The sequence below is a fragment of the Protomyctophum bolini genome, assembly GCF_963924005.1.
Source record: "Protomyctophum bolini genome assembly, chromosome: 4".
NCBI classification, from domain to species: Eukaryota; Metazoa; Chordata; class Actinopteri; order Myctophiformes; family Myctophidae; genus Protomyctophum; species Protomyctophum bolini.
Window position 1 is genome coordinate 11,085,559 of NC_137865.1, and position 21,989 is coordinate 11,107,547.

The window sequence follows — 21,989 nt, forward strand, 5'->3', positions numbered from 1 at the left end:
AAACAACCCCGATTATACAGACCAGTGGCTCTCGTATACAACAGCATAGAATGCAATTTCACCTTGGCAACGCGGTGATGAAATGCTGGTCACGCTCGCAAAGAGAAAATATACAGTATAGTCTGTTGCCATAAATAAGGAAATTAGTGATACAAATTGTGCAAAAAAGCAAATGTATGGTGTCCTCACAATTTTTGTCGAATGAGAAATCCATATTCTTATTTACTTGACCCCTCACATTAAAATGGACAGAAGAGAAGTAACACTATGTCTATATGGAAAACCTGTGCAAAGATACAGTTGGGAATTGGTGCTATTTTAACCACTATCTTTACCATGGTAAGCCAAGAGCAAAAGGCATCTCAGTGGATTGTGTCTTCGAATCCATTATTTTAGCTCCTTACAAAAGAACACCCTTTTTTTTCTTGCAACACTAGAGGCCGGCGTGGTAGCATTTGAGATGCCCATGGTCTGTCTTTAAACAGACTCAAAATTGGGCACGTAACATGTTCTGTAATACTTTACTGTAGGCCTATATCTATTCATATATATATATATATATATATATATATATATATATATATATATATATATATATATAAAAATAAATAAGTACACCATGTTATTTATAGAAAGAAAAAGTCTCAGCTCTACAAGCAAAAGCTCGCTCACACAAAGACTAAAGTGCTTACAAACTGGAGCCAGGGGCACAGCTTTTGCAGTCTCTCCAGCAGGCGTAATGGTCAAGGCTAATGGAATCTGGTAATTACAGTGCTTTTCATATCACAAACCCCACGTTTGGTGAGTGCAGTCATCATATTAGATGATTGGTCTGCTTCTATAAGTATCACAGGTCACTCCAGTCCTGGGTGAACTTCTTCCCATCGCTGGGAAGAAGGCGTTCCTGTTGGTCGTGGTGTCCAGCCGATTGGCCTATCAAGGTTGTCCCGTCACTGAAACGCTCAACGTCAGTGATGGAAGACATAATAATTCCAAAGCTTCTCCAAAGACATAGGAGCCAGGAAGACGTTTCCAAAGCAGTGTCCGGCCAAATCTGTCCACCCTCTGTCCTCCATGCCCACAGAGCTACCTGATGGTTGGTCCACACAGTCAGTGACCGAGAAATACAGGACTTGAGATGTCGAGGTTCAAAAATAAGAACTTTGGTGGCTGTTAATTGCTGTCTTGTCTATAGGTATTGCACAATATGCCAGAATGGTGGAATCAACACTATTGAGTCTCTGAAGGGCTGTGGTTACTTCTGTAGCCTGAGGATAAGAAGACAAGGAAGTATGATGGCCATTCTCTGGGCATATATATCCACCTGTAGATACACAGAAACGAACAGGGCTCAGTAGCAGAGAACATGTAGATACACAGAAACGAACAGGGCTCAGTAGCAGAGAACATGTAGATACACAGAAACGAACAGGGCTCAGTAGCAGAGAACATGTAGATACACAGAAACGGACAGGGCTCAGTAGCAGAGAACATGTAGATACACAGAAACGAACAGGGCTCAGTAGCAGAGAACATGTAGATACACAGAAACGGACAGGGCTCAGTAGCAGAGAACATGTAGATACACAGAAACGGACAGGGCTCAGTAGCAGAGAACATGTAGATACACTTTTACTCACAACATGTGAGTAAAAGTATAAAATAAATAAATAATTAATTAATAAATATATAATATCATATCATATCATATCATATCATAATTCAAATAATATATAAATAATGATTTGAATCTGCATATTATCAGAGTTTTCAATATCGTGCATCTCTACAGAATTCCTTATGTAGATGTCCACTTCTTCACACCAACACCTAATCTGAAATCACGTGGTTTGCTTACCAGTATCAAGGCACGTGATTGGTCAATTATTGCTCTTCACAACCAGCGGTTGGGTAGGCGTCTGGGTCCTGGTTCTGGAACATGTACTATAGAGAGACAGTTTAAATGTCCTTGCTGTACTTCAGAGGTACTGTACTGTACTGTACTTCAGAGGGTAACATTTTGCAAGGATGTGTTTGAAAGGTGTTGCGCGCCACAATAGCCAATCGACAAGTTCACGCAATGCAACAACACTATTTTCAGGGTGCCACAACGTCATGTGATGGAGCATGTATCATGCATTATAGGACTCACTGATTTAAGGTTCGACTCCATCTCTGTAAAGTTCCACTCAGTCAAAGGCAGGTTTAGATTGAAGGGCTAGAAAGAAAGAAAGAAAGAAAGAAAGAAAGAAAGAAGGATTATAAAACAAGAAATTACAGTCATTATACAAGCTTGCGCCAAGCTTTTGTGTGTGTGCGTGTGTGTGTGTGTGTGTGTGTGTGTGTGTGTGTGTGTGTGTGTGTGTGTGTGTGTGTGTGTGTGTGTGTGTGTGTGTGTGTGTGTGTGTGTGTGTGTGTGTGTGTGTGTGTGTGTGCGTGCGTGCGTGCGTGCGTGCGTGCGTGCGTGCGTGCGTGTGTGTGTGTGTGTGTGTGTGTGTGTGTGTGTGTGTGTGCATACTGACATCCATAGCAGCTGCTCCAGGTTCCACAGTGTTCTGTTGATGGCTCCTCAGTAGGAGTTGCTGCAGATCCTCGAGGCTCATGTCTACATTCTCTGCTGGATCACAAACCTCCGTCCTGCACACACGCACACACACGCACGCGCACAAACACACACACACACACACACACACACACACACACACACACACACACACACACACACACACACACGCACGCGCACAACACACACACACACACACACACACACACACACACACACACACACACACACACACACACACACACACACACACACACACACACACACACACACACACACACACACACCCCTTTAGGCCTATTTGCGCTCACATTTAACAACAAATTGTTGAACACAAACAAGGCTTGGAAAATAGGCTTGGAAAACTCAACAATTTCAGGATACAGATCACGGTTACAGGAAGCATCGCCTCCTCCATATGTGGCGACTGCCAATTATAACAGTCACTGAACAGAATTTAGCCTTACTCGGCTTGGGCATCCCTGCATGCAATCTGCAGGCCGCTCACAACTAATGTATGGACATCACAGAGGAAATATGAGCACAAGCTGTTTTCATTTGTAACCCAGCAGCACACACACATGCAGATGCACAGACGCAAGCAGAATGATAGCCTCAGTATTTTCACAGACAAGAATAAACACTTGGACACATGCCTACAGACATAATTATGTGTGTGTGTGTGTGTGTGTGTGTGTGTGTGTGTGTGTGTGTGTGTGTGTGTGGGGGGGGGGGGGGGTGTTGAGCACACATCGCAGGAGGAAGCCAGTGCTACAGCCTCTGCTACAGTGTTGACGCGGAATTATATAGGTTAGTAAGAGTGGCGTAGCAGAATGAGCTGTTGATAACATGGTGAGGACGTTTCACAGAAACCCATTATATCAGTTACTTGCTTCCCGTCAGGCATCTGTAATCTGTAAATGGTGGCACGATGCTAGGAGGTGATTGTGGCACAAATGAAGTAAAATAAGACGGTGCAAGCACATGTTTGGTACTTGTATGTATAAGCAGCGTACTTTGAGGTCAGAGCACAGGGTAATGTTGCGCGAGGGGCCGTAGAGGCGCGCCGAAGCGCTGTCGCGTTTGGAGATGGATCCCTAAGGCTTCGTACACACATAAAGAACAACTGTGCTGTGCTCTGCCTGTATTTCAGGCAGAGCAATGAAACCCAAATGCTTTTCCAATGGAAGTCACGTGGTTTGACCAAACACTTGTGTTTGATTGCCCCCCCCCCCTCCCCCCATCACACACAACTGTTTGGTCAAACCACGTGACTTCCATTGGAAAAGCATTGAGGCGGCCATAAAACAGACAGCACAGAGCATGTTCGTCTGATATGTACGAAGCCTAAGCGAGCAGCAGTCTTACGCAGCGCTACGGAAGTGACAGACAGACAGACACACAGACAGACATCTATAGAATTAATAGTTAGATTAGATGTAGCTCGCTATATACCTGTCAAGAGCAGCTCTCTTGCCCCGCCTCTCCCCCAGGGAAGCCACCGAACCCCTCCCCTCCAGGACGGACTGTACCATTGCCACCGGGAGGACGGGGGGTTCTGAAGAGCACACGTCGCAGGAGGCGGCCAGTGCTACGGCCTCTGCTCCTGCTCCTCCTCTCCCTCCACCTCTCACTCCTGGACTCACTGGTTCCTCCTTGATCAGCATGGCGCACTTATCTCTATGGATGCAAAGCCATATTATTCATCAGTGTTCCTCGAAGGCCGGTCCTATATAGGTCAAAGACTCAGAGAGGTTATCCATGGCCTCAGAGGAGGTCCTCTAGGGCAGGGGTTCTCAACGTTTTTGGCTCGGGACCCCCGTAAATGCTTTGGCCATGTCTCGTGACCCCCACCCTGCCCCCCTCCCTATACCCCCAATACAAATTGACCGCTACAATAACCTTAATAATAGAGAAATTATCATAAATAAATACTGGAACCAGATATAATCAGTAGGGAAAGTTTATGCATGCACTATGTGTACTATGTAAACTCTACATTTCTAAAAAGGGAAAAAAGTGTATTTTTTTAAAAATCTGGGGACCCCCCAAAATAATTTGGCGACCCCCCGAGGGGTCGCGACCCACGGGTGGAGAAGCCCTGCTCTAGGGCAGTAGTTATATATTTTACTTGTTATAGTCATAGCTATTAAACTGAATTCAACTCTTCAGTTGAGTTGTGAGTTGGGAATTTATACAGTACCCATTTTCTCTTTGACATTTTACTTGTCTAGGATGATTACATTGTACGTATTATTGTATTGTATTGTATTACTGTACTCACCTGGTCTCCTCAGGTTGCATCTGGATAGACATACTTGGCTGGGACATGTCAGTGACATCTGAAATGATTGGTCCCCCAGACAGCCCCCCACTTGAGCAAGAGGCAGTTTCATTGGATGGCTGAGGAACAAGAAGAGAAAGTTGACTCGAAGGGAGAGAAGAGTTTATGACAAGAGTTGATGTGCTGCTTGCTTGTTACCCACCAGGCTAGACTGAATATGGATCTGACTGTACATTTACAAGTCTCTATTGTAGAGTATAAAGGACATAATTAATCACAAACAGTCATTGGTTGGTGTAACATTGTTGTCTGTATTTGTTGTCTGCATCTTGCAGACAACAAATACTTGCATCTTGCATCTTGTCTGGTCCACAATATTCGATACACCACCAAGATACCCATGCACCTGTCTAAATAACTTAATGTTAACGAAGTCCACACCCACAACACCAGAAGCAGTGCAACAAACCATGTGCAACCCAGATTCGGCACAAACAAGGGACTAAATTATTTTCGCTCCAATGCCACCAAAATGTGGAACGCCCTACCAACAGTCATTAAGACATCCAAATCCCTTGACTCCTTCAAAACTGCTCTAAAGGGCACCTATACGGACGGCTGCAATTCGAAACTGGCCCCTGTAAAATCTAAATCCCCCCCCCCACCCCTTTCCCCCTCACTGTATATGTTTCTTTTCCCCTTTTACCTCCTTTATGATGAATTCCTGTTCTGTTCCTGTTCTGTTCTTTGACTATATAGTGTCTATTTGTACATCTCTAAATGTTTTGATGAATTGAACACAGTGGACCCTCTTGTAAACAAGTGTAATGCTTTATTGGGTCATCCACTCACAGTTAACAGTCTTTGTATTGAGTTGTGCTTGAAATGTACTGTAATTCTGAAAACCGTTAATATATATTTCAATCAATCAATCAATCAAAAGGCTCAAGATCATACCAAAACATTGTAGTCTTGTCCATTGTCTGACACAAAATGTCTCCCTCTAGTGTCGATGCAAGGACCAACTGCAATAACGGTGCAAAGTCACTTCATAATAATTATTGGTCTCACTCTCCTGACTTTGATCTTTTTTACAACTCTACTCAGCTTGCATCCACCAGATAAAATCAATCTCTTGTAAATGCACAACCACAGACCATAACAGCCCACGGGTGATCAACGCCATGAGCCGATTTGGGGTTCAGGTTTTGTTGTCCTATAACAACATCTTGCTGCTTGAATTCCCATACCGGTGTATAGTTTATCTTCTCTGTCTGGTGGAAACCTCATTATGTCCAAAACTGTAGTTAAAATTCAAAAGTAGCAGATCTACCAGCTCAAAATCAGTTTCGACCTTTGCAGATCTGCTACTTTTGATGCTTTTGTGCAACGATGTAGTGTGATTAGGGCATTATACTACACAGTATACACACTTGATCTATAGGTAATACATTTAATGGGACTCTGTTCTATAGCCTACACCCTACTACGTATACACACTGGTGAATGAGGTATGAAGTACTCTAAAGCAGTGTTTCTCAAACTTTCTTCATGCCAAGGAAGTGGATTTGGCCACAGATTCCCATCTGAAAATGTTTTGTGTCACGGACCCAGGGAAGAGAAGATTCTTTTTAAATAGCAGATGTACAAGCTTGCAGCGTGGCATGAATTGAGTGACGTGCTGTGAACTGCTTTGAGTGCACCCTCTGTGAATGTTTGGTCTTTGTCAGCTGGGAATGGCTGGCAAGCCCTCTTTATAGGGTTTCAGGAGCACTGATCAGGTGCTCCTAATGCACCTAATGAGGAGTCTCAAGTGGGCCGACGCCCACATGATCTGTGGGAGAAACACACACAGGGCAGTACACCATATACACAGCATAGGCCCTGCAGGCCAGGCCAAGGTGCTGTGACATCTTTCAGACTTCTTAACAAAGTAGACTATCAGTTAAAATGGGTTATAGGAGGCACTGTCTAATTGTGAACTGACAGTGCCTCTCCCCGGAATATCCAGACCACCGGGAACGCGCCCAGGGGGCCAGGCCTGTTCCGGCGAGCCGCCCCACGTCCGAAACGGTTGAGAAATGACAGAGTTACTGTGTGGGGGTCCCTCTGTAGTGTGTACCCTCTACTGTACTGTACTGTACTGTCACTGTACTATACTGGCACACCTGAAATCATCATATAAGTTAATATGAGCGTGTGTGTTTGTGTGTGTGTTAGGTTGCGCACAGGTGGTGAAAAACAACCATGTTGTTTTCGTGGTCAGACGCACCCAGCCACCCACCCAGCCACCCACCCACACACATAGCTCCGTAAGGGAGTGGTTGCACCACTCAAAAACAACAAAAAAGTATTAATCGTAAAATAACCATGCTCTAAAGTACAGTAGTAGTCTAAACAAAAGTATAGTCAGCTAATAGCTGTGCTAATTTCCCTTTTGAGTGCAATAGTGTGTGTTCCATACCGACTGGATGTAGAAGGGCTCGTGGAGGGGCTCCATGGTGTGACTATGGCTGAACTTGGAGGCCGCAGGGCTGGGTGAGCCATCGTCCAACATCAGGGGCCTGTAGCATATCAGTGATTAGATAAGAACAAATCACATTGTATTGGATAATTCCTGATTCGTCTATGGACGGTCACGGTGTCAGTATACAGTACTACAGTTAGTTTTAATCTATTGTTTTGCCTGTGTTTCCTTCACCGAGACACTAAATGATTTGATATCATTCATACTATTAACATGTTGTAGATATTGTATAGTGTTTTCGTAGCACTTGCCCTAGCCTCAACGACCTTGCGGGCTTATACAGATAAGGCTAACATTTTAATTTAGATAGCAGTATGTAGACAGATGCCAGGTCCTTATTGACCTGGCATCCTATAGTGTTTATAGTTTCAATGTACAGATTATCGATTAACTTTGTATATTCTACTGATCCTACATTAGATGACTATATTTCTATGCATTTGATGTATTACCTTGTGTTGTCTTTAATTACTGTAAATCGCTCAGTCTGGATTAAGAGCGTCTGCTAAATGCTTAAATTGTAAATTGAGTTACTTCGTACATATAAATGCCATGTCCTGTTAGGTCACTGTAGTGTGCAGGAATGTTTTACACACACCAATCTTGTTTGGAACATGTTTTGTTTAAGATGTTCGACTGGCCTCGAACAGTCGAGGCCAGCGTCCTCACATTCACACACCAATGGTGGCAAGCTCACACCGACCGACTCATTGGAGGCAATGTGGGGTTCAGTGTCGTGTCCACATGTGGACAGGAGGAGCCGGGATTCGAACCGCCGACCCAGGGATCATTGGACGACCGGCTCTACCTCAGACCTGGAGTCTGAACACAGCGACCTTAGGTGGTTCACAGAAGGGCTGCGTCATAACAGCAAGCACGCGGACAGGAGTGTGTGCTCTTCTCTGCTGGATGTCAAGGCATCAAGGCAGACATCACAGAGGAGGAGGACGAAACATCCGCACACTTGTTTCTAGAGCTATAGGCAATTATTGACGTTTAACAACAATTTAACTCTTGAGAGCATTCGTTTTGCACAAAATACACACCTTGGGCTAAAAGCCCATTTTGGGCCCAATCATCACATGTGTATTTTGTGCAAAACTAATGTTTGGAATGGATTCAGAATCATGAAAACCCCCTAGTTTGACATGTCACATTCTACTTAAAGCAAAAGGAAAGTTTGTCATTTTTGCCTGCCATAGGATGTTAATGGTAGGGTCACAAGAAACCCCTATAAAAAAAGATTGCCCAATACTAACAGCCGGCAGCAATAAGTGGATTAATGAATGTATGTACAGTATATAGACAATATTTTAGGCCAATAAAAAAGACTTATACCAAATTTCCCACCTGTCCACCTCGGCTGCCGGGCTATTACGAAAATTAATGTTCATAATTTAGCTGGGGACCACCTACAACCCCCTTAAGGACCACTGGTGGTCCCCAGACCACTGTTTGAAAAACACTGACCTAAAGGGTCGAAACATTGCCATTTTTAAAGTAAGTATTTTGTGGAGCTCTAGAAACAAGTGTGTAGATTTTGACTTCTTCTTAGCGTAACAGCAAGGCCAGCTTTGAGTGTGTTTCCAGCCTGCTCCCTCTCCTTATCAGCTAGACCAGGGGTTCCCAAACTTTTTTGGACCAGGTACCCCTTTTGGGGTAGATATTTTTCCAGGTACCCCCTCATCCTCGCAACACGGATAACAAATAAATGTATACGTCTAAATGTAGACGTTTAAATGTAGACGTCTAAATGTAGACGTCTAAATGTATACAGACGTCTAAATGTAGACGTCTAAATGTAGACGTCTAAATGTGTACGTCTTCTCTTATGGGGGTCCCTGGCATATCTTTTCAAATGGGGGTCCACGGGCTAAGTAGTGTCAATTTGGGGGTCCTTGACATGAAAAAGTTTGGGAACCACTGCTTTAAACACTTTAGCACTTTATGAACATGAACAAAATAGATGGGTCCCCCCTGGAACTCCCTCAGGTACCCCTGGGGGTCCCCGGACCCCACTTTGGGAACCACTGAGCTAGACTACTGTACCTTTCTGTTCACACTTCAATTTAAGCTGATTGTCATAATTATGACAACGTATATAGGGGATTAAGTAGTCAATAAAAAATGTTGATCATAATTTTATGTTATATCCTCGTTGTCTTTGTAAGTAGACAACGAATTAGACAATCATGTCAGACATCATGTCAATACGTCACGCATCTCCTTTCTAAAATGTTTAACCCATTCTGGGCGGGGACCCCTTTTGTTGTTTCATAGCATTATGTTATGCTTTAGCTGTTGAAAAATAGCAGATCTACAAGCTCAGATTTTCAGATTTTCAGAAAACTGTCAGGATTTAGAAGACATTTGTAGAATCGTTCCCAGGTCTAAAATGCGTAACTGCCTATAGAGGTCTTGTAGCACTCAAATCCAGCCAGTGTGTGAGCGAGGCTGCCTTCTCTCACACTGCTGGGGTTGATTCACCAATCACCTGACACAGTGACAGCGCTGAGCCAGCACTTTTCACACACAGACAACAGCGGGGTCATGCACCCATTTGTGCCTTCATTGGTGAATATGCGTGTGTGTGACCGTGTGTGTGTGTGTGTGTGTGTGTGTGTGTGTGTGTGTGTGTGTGTGTGTGTGTGTGTGTGTGTGTGTGTGTGTGTGTCCGTGCGCGTGCGTGTGTGTGCGTGTGTGTAACCTGACTCAGCAGCCATTTCCATTCACAGCATTTGTTCAGTGTGTCAGCTGAGTTAGCCCTTCCCTCTGCTCCACTCTGACCCTGTTTGTCTCACTATTGTTGATGTGTTACTGTGTACGTGCGTGTGTGCGTGCATGTTTGTGTGTGTATGTGTGTGTGCGTGCTCACAGTTTTCTCTTCAGGCCCACAGAGCTGGGTGTGTTGGACTGCATCTGGCTGAACAGAAACTGAATCAGCTGGCAAGGAAAAAAGAGGCACAGCATGAATCAGCACCCGATCACCCCCCCCGCCCTCTTCTCTCTATCTCTCTCTCTCTCTCTCTCTCTCTCTCTCTCTCAGTCACTCTTTAACCAATGTCAATCACAACAATTACCTACAATCACATAGTTACAAATATTACGTTTGAAGTGTACACGCACACACGCACACACGTAATTAGTACCCAAGTAATGTAATCAATTCACTTTCAATACACTGATTACAATCACATAGGTAACATATTATGTTTGAACTAAGTGTACACGCACGCACACACACACACACACACACACACACACACACACACACACACACACACACACACACACACACACACACACACACACACTCGCACCTTGTTCATGACTTTCTGCTGCTGCGTGTGGTTCTGTCTCAGTGAGACCAACTCTCTCCACAGCACCTCATTCTGCCTGGAGGGGAGGAGAGAATAGGTGTCATAAAGTTATAATACTGTCTGTAGCCTCAATATATTGATCATAATAATCACCTACAGACTGTAGGTGATTATTATGATCAATATATTTAACCACTCGAACCCCATGCAGCATGCCCATTTTGGGGGGAACATTCCCCCAATGCGTCATGTTGCAATCTACAAGCATAGATCTGCTATTTTTGGTGGAGAGATTTGGTGTAGATCGGGGGGAAAAAACAACGCCCCAAGTACAGTTGCAACTATATAACAGTATAGAGGTTTTAAGTTGTTAAACAGCTCATTATCGGCATTGTCTTTCCCTGTGGCCAACAGTTCTTGGCAGATTTACCAGAATTGACTCACTCACTCACGCACGCATGCAGTGGTGGACAATTACTGTGTGTACTTACTGTAAGTAAAATTGGTTTTTTCTGCTTTTACTTTACTGTTTTGTGCAAAGCAGATTGAAAGACCTTGTTGTTGAAATGTGCTATACAATAAAACTGCCTTGCCTTGCTTTGCCTTTGCCTTACTGGAGAGCATTTCCAATTTTCAATACTTCTACTCCACTACATCTCAGAGACAAATATTGTACTTTTACTCCACTACAATTATTAGAAATTTTCAGTTACTAGTTAGTTTGTAGATTTGGATTATTATTAAAAAAAAAACATATACATTAACCACTTCAACCCTATTCAAACATTGGCTATTAGAAAATAGCCGATCTACAAACTCTCAACGTGTTGTGACTGTGAGCTTGTAGCATGCTATTTTCTAAAGATTTCTATACATTTGAAAACGTGAAATTGGACAATCTGCATAATGATTTATTTAACTTTTGGTACTTTAAGTATAATTTCAGGCAAATACTAATACTTTTACGGAAGTAAATATTTATTACCAAACTTTGACTTGTAACAGAGTATTTTTATATTGCAGTAAAGGCTATCGATACGTTTACTTAAGTAGAATATTTTTCCACAACTGCACGGTCGTACGTACGTACGCACATGCACACACCTGTCCATCAGTTGTCAGGTGAGCAGGTGAACATTCTCTTCACTCGTTATGAACAATGCAATTACAATATGGACACAAAGCCGCAGGGCCACACAATGGGCCCACTGTGGTTACGTGTAGCAACAATGGGCTGTACAGACAAATAAATCAGGTGTGAGTAATTGGTTCAAACTTAGTGGTGGTCGGGGGATGGGGGCGAGGGGCGTTAGCGGCAGGTGTTCCTGCATGTGCTCTCCGTTTTTCGCCCCTTAAAATGTGCACCCAATAATGGGAGATTTCAAGCACCATTAATTCAAACTCTATTTTCTCCTTCGGTATAATTGTGTTAATTGATATTTTGTTAGTCATGCTTGTTTTGTTTTGGTTTTAATTTGAGAAGAATACATCGCAGCTCACTGTGCCAAGGATTATGTAATGACTTACTGCTATTACAGTTTAATTACATTTTCACAAAATAATCCTTCCTTGCTATTATTTCAAAAGATTTGTAGCCTTGTCTTGTGTACATACTGTAATAGCTTAATCCTTACATAGTGTAGACAAACACAAGCATAACAGTTCAAATAATGTCATGTGTTTGTACTTTGTACGCAAAATGCACATACACATATAAATACACGTCACACAGGTGTCTGTCAAAAAAACGAATTTAGTAAAAGTTCATTGTGATGATCATGAGGATATTACCGGTCTTATTTCTTATTTCAACAGTGGACAGTTACTTTTCCTGAATGGATTCAGGCATGCACTGCAATGTCGTGGTATATAGGCTAAGTGCAGATTTGAATTTCACAGAGTTTGTTTATTTATTTAATTTAACAGACACACAAGCTGAGCAGCAATATTATAACTATGTTTATTTCAGTGGGTAAATCTTCACTCTTGAAAAGAAAAGCTTTTGGATATTACTGTCAGTTTTAAGATGGCATGTGTCACAGCAGGTATGTGGTATGATGTGCATGGTTTAAACTTTAATGTCTTGAGAAGGAAAGAAAAATAAAGAAAAAAAACGTCTCTGTGGTGACCATGTGCCAACGCAGGTGCTTGCCTGACCTCAGTGGCATGAAACCATTGTCAATTGCGGGGCTGGTGTATGTCATTCAGAAGCCTTTTAGCTCTGCTCAAACACTGCCATGTGTATACATCCTGTAGTAGAGAGGGGAGGGACGTCCAAAGCCTGGGAGTAGTTAGGCTCCAGACAGTCCCGTGTTGAGGCTGAGGGTGGTGGAGATGTATAACTGCTATGAGAATAAATAGAGTCCGCACCGACCGTCCGCACACCAATTGATGCTCCAAAATGTACGTTTACTAGTGCGCTAGTAGCCAACGCTTCGAGCCAACGTTTCCGTCCCAGGTCAGCCAGTTTAACAGCCAGCCAGTGCTACTGGGTGGTAGTCATTCAGGCCGCCTGGATAGTCGTTCTTGGGTATAATATACCTCATATTATGAGGGCTTGAATATAGTGGTGAAGGGACACCGATGGCCAAGTGATTAAGGCCCATAGCACATACTGTATAGGCTCTAATGAAGCCTGGCAGCGAGTTGTGGGTTCGATTCAAGTCTCTTCTTAAGACTCATCTGTTTTCTACATGGCTTTTGATAATTCCTGATTTTCGTTGTTGTTCGTTGATCTGATTCATGTCTTGTTGCCATGCGGGTGCACATCATGCATAATTGTTTTGATGTATTTGATTTTATATGCATACATGTTTCTGATGTTTCTGATTTTATTGTGTAAAGCACTTTGGTCAATCTTATTTGTATTAAAACGTGCTATATAGATAATAATGCTTGATTTCATTTGATTTGATTACCAAACGTGTCACTCGTTCTACCCGTTTCCTGTCCCTTCTCGTTGTACGATCCAATAAAGGCCTTGACCACTCTCCCTGAGATACCATCTGGGCTGCTGCATGCTTTCCTGGCGTCCACCTGTATCAACACCTTCCTCATGTCATATGCTCTGACTGCCAGGCTAGAACTAGCATTGTTGGCCTGGAAACACGCACAGAAGGAGCTCGTCTAATCCGTGATTTCTCTTAATCCCTGCCGCAAGCATCATGAGTCATCCTGTTGGAACTGAGTCTAACTTGGCTTGGTGTAATCTATTACCGTTTAACATTTTGTTTGCATGCCACTTTATATTCCTATATCTCCAGACAAAAAGCAATGCACACTTCCAGAGCAACACAGATTCATCCGACGAGTCATGGTTATTTGTGTCCTCTTCGGTTTCTCGTTAATTTATCACATGCCCAGCCTGTATTTACCATGGGTGGGTGGAGAGATACAAATAATGCATGGGCGATAAACCTTCCTCTGGGTTATATGGCGGCTGACCTATCAGTGCAGCTAAATTACCCCATGCTACTGGCACCGTTCCGATCTCCCGGCTTAAAGCAATTTATCATGCCAAACATGGAAAAACTATAGGCTGTTCACTAGAATTCACAGCTGAGGAGACGGTGGCCTTTATCTGGGTGCAAAGGAAGCAAAACGCAGAGAGGAAAACGGCAGCGACCTTCAGAAATTCACAGTATGGCTGTGTACCAACGAGGATGAGGCACACCTTTACAAACGCAATTTACAGAAGTAATGGGCCACACTCAATGACAAGAGTGAGTTAACTTTACATCTCTTCTACATTTCTTTATAATGTTGAAAGGACAAACCTTTCAGCTATCCAGCCTTCGATGTTTGTCGATGTTTGTGTTTGTGCCGTGTCACCCAGTACTTTTGTAAATGTCAGAGAGTGTGGTGGTAACAAAAAGTGGATCTATCGCACAGCCAGCAACACACCTTCTGGTAACTGGTTCGAAGCCAACACACTTCCCACACTGTCAGGGAATTGTTGCACCAGGACTATGCAATTTAGTTCATAGATATTCTATATATATAATACATATTCTATTATATGTGTGTGGTATTGTTGATCGAGTCCTATTTGTTCATCCATTTGAATAAATAAGGCTATTTGTATATGCCATAGACATTATCAACTGACAATGGTATTATTCAACCTGGCTCACACACAGGCAGCATCAGAGCCAAGCGGCTGATTTGCCTGCCCTCCGTTGGATAAGCTCAGACAATGATGAATGCCACGATGAATCATACATTTTTGCCCTTTATCTTTGGGCAAAATAAAGTTGGAAAAAGTATTCTGGGAGTTCAATTAACACAGAGTTTTACTAGAAATGGGTGCTATACGCAGAGTGAAGTGCATTTGTGCTAGTCTGGGTGGCCTATACCCTATACCGCGTGCGGTTTAAGGTGCCCACAAGCACTTTTGGAGGTGCACTCTATAGAGCGGGCAGTCCCGCCCCCTACCAGGGCCCAGGAAATGATTATCCGTTAATTTTCCTCATAGACATTTCAATTAGTAATTTATTTAAAGACGTTTACGCCGCGGACAAAGCCAACTCTTGTCGTGACAAATCATGACAACAAACCAAAAAATTGGGCCGAACAAATAATTAGATAGAAGAAAAAAAACGGCAGGTTACAACACTTTTTTCGTTGTTTTTCTTCTTTGTAATTATTTGTTTGGTCCAAAATATTGTGTTTGTTGTCATGAGTTGTCACGACTCAAGTTGGCTTTGTCCGCGGCGTAACCGTCTTAAAATAAATACCTTTTGAAATGTCTATGGGAAAAATGCATTGGGATTCATTTCCTGGGCCTGGCGTCGTCATGAAAGGGGGTGGGACTGCGACGCTCTATAGAGGCCCCTCAACATGCATTTTCAATTTGGGCTTGAATCGGCCATGTTGTTTGTTTGTAAGATATTCTGCAAGCAAACAGTATTCAGAACCTGTTTGAGGCTCATTGTCATATGACTCCTTTGTTGGTATTGCTAATTTGGTGAAAGAAAGCATGTTTCTGAAACAGTGCTCACATTTGTGAAATAGCCTCGAATAGGCCCCTCTCGCAACCATTGGAAGCTAATTGTAGACAATCATTTTGATGTCCACCACATGTCCACCACAAATGGCAATGACCCCTGGCCTCAGGTTAAAGTGACTCACTGTTTCATGTCCTGCATCTGACACTCCATGTTGTCCTGCTGTGTTCTGAGGAGCTGGACTTCATACAGAAGTTTACTCAGGTCCTCCTGACGCACTTTACTCTCCTCACTCTTTACGATGGACACCTGCAGGACACACAAATCAGAATCAGCTGTCACAGGTTTACAAGGTAAAAAAGTGGGTGAAATTCATTTTTGTGCATAGCAAGGGAAGAAGAAGGGTGGGGTGAGAAAGGAGATAAAAAAAGAAAAACTAATCTACATATCTACAGATTTACGTGTAGAGATAAGATACAAAAGTGCATAAGCATAGCAGCAGATGTACAGCCTACTGACTCATGTGCTGCGCATGTCATATTTATGGACGTTATTTATGGTGCTATAAAAGCACACAAAAAAGGTTATAATCCACAAGGGAGAGCAAAGAAAAAAATGTCAACACAGAGGAAATGGTTTTGTGATAAACATATAATGCACACAGGTACGATTTTTTTTTAATCTAATTATCTAACTTAAGACAGGAGCATGCATTGAGCAAACAAGGACACATACATTGTCAGATGGACAGGTAATGGACACAATTAGGTGTGCTGTCACACAGGTGATGACTTGGGTTGGATTTGACCATCCGTCAACGTTTGATGTGAGCCTGCAACATGAAACATTGCATTTTGACAAGGATGTGATGATTCACGATTCTGTCCCTGCGTGTGTCCCTCCCAGAGATTATGCCTACACCTAACCTCAAAACCTCTTCTACCTGGGCTAAACACAGGGAAAAGTGAGAGTCCGCTCAAATAAAAATGACGGGGCATCTCGTCACAAATGTTGACGGATGGTCAGATCTGATGTTGCCTCAAGCTGTCTACTTAAGAGTAAGAATATGGCAAGGCACCACTTTGCCTTTAAAGGCTTCATTTTTAGACAAATGTGTTGTTCCACCAGGCCGAAGGCATGCGGGGAGAGAGTATGTTTTGCACTCCGTCCATGTGTGAGTCCGTGTCGTGTGTGTGAGTCCTTGTGCGTGGGTGCGTGCGTCCTCCAGATTTTGTCCAAACATCCCGCAAATCGTTACACAGTACCAACAGGTGGATTTTTGCTAAACACATTTTTTTTGGAACAAAATGCCTCAAATCATCCAATTGCCATCCAAGGCGTAAGAAGAAATGGCACCCTTTTCACATTGGCCTATTATAGTGCCATCAGGAGGCCACAACCTGACATGCCCTGGTTTGTTTATATTTTGTCTAAAGTTATATTATAACATTAGCATATTAACTTGAATAATTAAGTCATTGTTGGCTAAACATCATTGCATGGTTAAAAAGCTATATGAATATTTTTTTGGCAAGTATTTTCGAACAAATTAAAATGCAACAATAAAACATCTTTGACAAAAAAATAACTACAGCTATATTTTTCAATGCTGTCCTTGTGTTGGCGTTTTTTTTAGGCTTTTTGTTCAAAACGGGCCAATCCTGCAAACTTTGAAAGCCAATGTTAGCCATCTATGATGGAATATGAAATATCGGACAGATCCGTCTTAAACACATGACAAGATACTGTGTAACGATTTGCGGGATTTTTGGACAGAATCTGGAGGAGTAATAGGAAAAAAAAGTTTTTCAAAAGTCGGCCTCCTGATGGCGCTATAACAGGCCGTTCTGGGGCAGAGGTTCATCGTTGGCATCCAGGGAGTGTGCGTGCAAAATTTGACACGGACCGAGTTAACGGTGCCGGAGATTAGCTGGTAACAGACGGACGGACACATTCACACACACACACAGACTCACACACACGGACAGAGTGCAAAACATACTCTCTCCCCATTCCTTCGGCCAATAAACATGTGTGTGTGTGTGTGTGTGTGTGTGTGTGTGTGTGTGTGTGTGTGTGTGTGTGTGTGTGTGTGTGTGTGCGTGTGTGTGTGCGTCCATAGTCCATACCTTTCTTTTGATGTGCTCCAGGAGGTGTTCATGTCCTTGTAAGAAGTAAAGGTGTTGGAACTCAGTGTCGTCTCTCTCTGGCTTCACCAGACCACTCTGTTCAATGTTCACCACCTTACGGAAACCATCTGACACACGCACACACACACACACACACACACACACACACACACACACACACACACACACACACACACACACACACACACACACACACACACACACACACACACACACACGCTTGTATATTACCATAATGTAGGACTTGCACACATTTACTACCCTGCTTTATGTCAAACAATCTTTGGTTAATGACACCCAGTAAAATAATAAGACTCACTTTTATAGCACATTCATTAAGGTCAAATAAGAGTTTATCACAATACAATTGCATTCATGAATACTAATTTAAGCCTAGCATCAATTTATTTTCAAGAGGGACTGGCTTTTTCCACAGTTCCTCATGTAAAACACGCGCTATTTACGACACAGCAGTAAAGCAGTCTGACGTTTAACACTGTTATTTGAGGGGTGTGAAGAGGAGAGGGGAAGAGGGCAGAGCTGAGGAGAGAGATATCCTGTTATTTCAGGGGTGTGAAGAGGAGGAGAGGGGAGGAGAGAGATATCTACTCACACATGTTGAGCTGTCGAACAAAGCTAGCCATGTTATTGTGTTTGAAGTATTTGGGTAGAACTTCCTTGGCGAAGCGTCCTTGGTCAAAAACATGGAAACTAGTCCCAGTCTGAAGGAAAAAGAACAACCGGAAATAGAAACCTTAATTGTAATTGGAAATACACAAATTACACAATACCTTTAGGTATACTGTAGGTATTATTTAGGTATTACGTATTTATCTTCACATAGGCCTCATGATAATTCAGTTGCAGTTATACAGTATAGCAGGTGATTTGTACTTTTTTGTACTGTTCTGTACTGTTTTGTGTCCGTGTAACATGATGAAAACATTACATTATTTACATGTTCACAGTGCATCGCAATTCAGAATGTGTTGTGAGCTGGTAGATCTGCTATTTTCGGTGCACGGGACTGGTACGCAACTGAATGTGAATCAGTTTTAAAGCTGCAATCCGTAATTTCCATGGCCCCTGAGTGATCAATAGTGGTGAATTTCTACTGTGGCCCCATTTGGGCCAGAGGATATACGTTAAGCTTCATGCTATCCCTGGCCCCAGGGTCTACATTTCTCAATAGATGATCAGGTAGACCACCTACTACAACACCACAGTTGTGTTAGTTATATTGTATTAACATATTGGCCCTTGCAAAAGAGATGGGTCAATATCTTATGTCCCAATGTCAATGGGACTATTCCTGCATGGTAAAATAAATGTGAAATTACACAGAATTTAAAAAAATAAGTATGCTAATTTCCTGTTATTAAGCATTTCCTTTGCTCTTTCTTGTCTCTCTCTCCCGCTTTTTTTTAACAACTATTCTGAAAATGCAATTTCAGGCCAGGGATACCAATTTCCAATATCCAATCAGGAGAGAAAACTCACACAGGATACAGATTGAGCAATCTGATGACACAAAGAAATGAGCAGCCAATGGGAACAGCTGGGACAAAACTGGAACAAAATTAAAGCTGATAAATGGGTACTCTCTCCTGATTGGCTGAAAATTGGCCACCCACCTGAAGATATATTTTCTCTTTCATTAAAGAGCTGGAAAGACTGACCCCTGTTACTGAACAAACACTGTAGCAATGATTACAATCAAAATACAGCTTTAACCTTTAAAAAACATTTTGTTTGAACCCAAAAGCAATACGTTTAGGGATAAGGCATAAGGGGTGTGGCCAGGATATAGCCCTACAGTATGTCTCCATAGGGAACCACTGCTGGACATCAAATTATTGGTTTAGGAATGTGACAAAAACTAAATCAAATATCCATGAGGGGAGTAATCAATCGTTATTTTGGGGATCAACGTCGTGTGAAGTGAGGGGCGCTCTTATCATCATACATCAGCCAATCAAATCATCACATTCCATCCGACAAACAAACACACCTACAGTATAGCTGTGCATAGAAGGGGGCAAGGGGCTAAAAACAATCATTGTAAAGCACATTGAATTGCCTTGTTGTTCTTGCCTTCTGCCTTCATTGATAGCATCAAGTGAAGACCGACAGGCGACAGGAAAGAGGGAGAAAGAGAAGGGTAGAGACACGCAGCAAAGGTCGCCATGAACGGGACTCGAACACAGAACGCGCTGTCAGGCCAGAGCCTATATGTGGCATGCGCCTGGACCACCTGGCCAGCGGGCGCCTTACCTTCACCTTTTTCATTCATGTTGTGTGTTGTTCTACCAGTGGCAAAACTAGCACACAGTGGTGTAAAGTAACGAAGTACATTTACTCAAGTACTGTATTTATGTACAGTTTTGAGGTATTTTTTATTTTACTGGATCATTTCAAATTTTCATACTTTTACTTCTACACTAGTTAAATGGGCCTATACTTTTACTCCACTACCATTATTTGAAAAATGTAGTTATTAGTTAATTTGTAGATTTAGATTATTATTACAAAACATAGTTCCATTTATATACTGTACGTAGGCCTATACCCGAAATACGTTTCGGCCGTTTGAAAATAGCCAATCTACAAGCTCACAATGCGTCGCATTGTGAGCTTGTAGTGCTAACGTTTTTTTCTTAAATACTTGGGACATTATGCATAATGAGTAGGCTACTTTCTACTTTTTCTACTTTAAGTAGGCCTACATTTTGAATTGCAGACTTTTGCCTGTTCCACCACTCTATAAAGCTCATAATACTTGACAGTAATCTGCTATTTGAGGTCATCTCTACTTTGCATGGAAATGAATGAGATGATGCCAGGATGTAAGCACGTGACAACACATTCATCATTATGATCTGCGTAAAAATGTGAAAAGTCATGTGCCATTATATCACAGCTAAAGTGACGTTTAATTACTAGCATGTCAATACAAGGTTCTGTATCTTTTTCATATCTGGCATTATGTTGTTAAAGAAAGGTCTGCAAGTATACATTCAAGTGAGCAATACAGATATACAGTTCTCAATGACATGCTGTTATACAGATTAAATTACTGGTATGCTTGCTTTAACAATACATTTAATACACTCAAATCAACAGTCAAATGATCGTCCTAGCCTGTTTTGTCTAGTCTTGACTGGTGAGATAAATCGTAGGTCAATAGTAGAACCTTATAATAAACTAAAATCTTTTGAAAAGCCTATACACCTGCACTAGTGCTTAAAGCAGAATAGACGAGCACTTTATCAACAAGTTGAACAGCAGCATAACCTCAGCCATCAGAGGTTATGCTGCTGTTTAAGTTGTTCATACAGAATACAGTGAACCGCCTTACCCTAGCTCTTACTTACTTACTTACTTACTTACTTACTTAAGGTGCAACACCATTAAAGGAGAAAGCTAAAAAATAAAATCACATTCCCTTCTAATGTTTTTGGATAAGCCTCATATCAGATCTAGCCCTGAAATGGCATCCTTCCCTAGTCATTCCATGACTATGTTGATTATGCCAGTAAATAGCTGTTCTATATGTCAGCTTAAAGGTTGTTGACTACACTTCATTTGAAGCAATGTGGCAGACAAGACTTTTGACTTTTAGACTGAGGAATTTATTTTAGGAACAGTGTTTTCAGCCTCTGCACAGTAAAAGCTAACACACACATAGTGTACTGTACATATTGTCAATTTATGGAGACTTGAATTCATGGATTATTATTTTTATTTTTATTTTAGCGAGCTGGTGATGAAATGATTGGCATTGGAATGGGGAGTAATTGATATAATGTTTGGGGTGAAGTTAAGTCTATCCCTTAATGTTTAACCAGGCAACATAATTCTATACCATGTGAGGGATAACCCATATTGTTAGGTCTAAGCAGATTAACACAGACATATTCTCTTTGAGTTACAGTAGGCCTACTGTAGTGTACGCAAGGACAAAAAAAAACGTAATAAATAACTCACCGCACTCCAGCAGATGAGGTGGTTGGTATCTGGATCCTCGACCAAGGTCCACAGCTTGGTGAGAAACGCTGGCACATTGCTGGCGTAACCGCCATCGACGCCCATCGCACCTGGAGACTCTTGCATGATGCCACCTCGGCTCGACCCCCAAGGCCGCAACAGGAAACCAAACGTTTGTGTGAGGTGGAGTAAGAGACTGAGAGTGTGTGTGT

The 21,989-nt window shown here is 42.3% G+C and overlaps 1 protein-coding gene across 1 annotated transcript; it reads right to left on the reverse strand.

Moving 5' to 3' along the window:
• Positions 1 to 1,884: 1,884 nt before the first annotated feature.
• On the reverse strand, positions 1,885 to 21,903 carry hsf4 (heat shock transcription factor 4; the record flags this gene model as incomplete). The annotated part of the gene is made up of 12 exons (XM_080761040.1): positions 1,885 to 1,944; positions 2,153 to 2,218; positions 2,523 to 2,637; positions 4,019 to 4,243; positions 4,848 to 4,966; positions 7,312 to 7,411; positions 10,250 to 10,317; positions 10,695 to 10,770; positions 15,825 to 15,949; positions 17,770 to 17,897; positions 18,404 to 18,512; positions 21,778 to 21,903. 12 exons carry the CDS (start codon positions 21,901 to 21,903, stop codon positions 1,885 to 1,887), a joined length of 1,317 nt encoding a protein of 438 aa, XP_080617166.1.
• Positions 21,904 to 21,989: the final 86 nt, after the last annotated feature.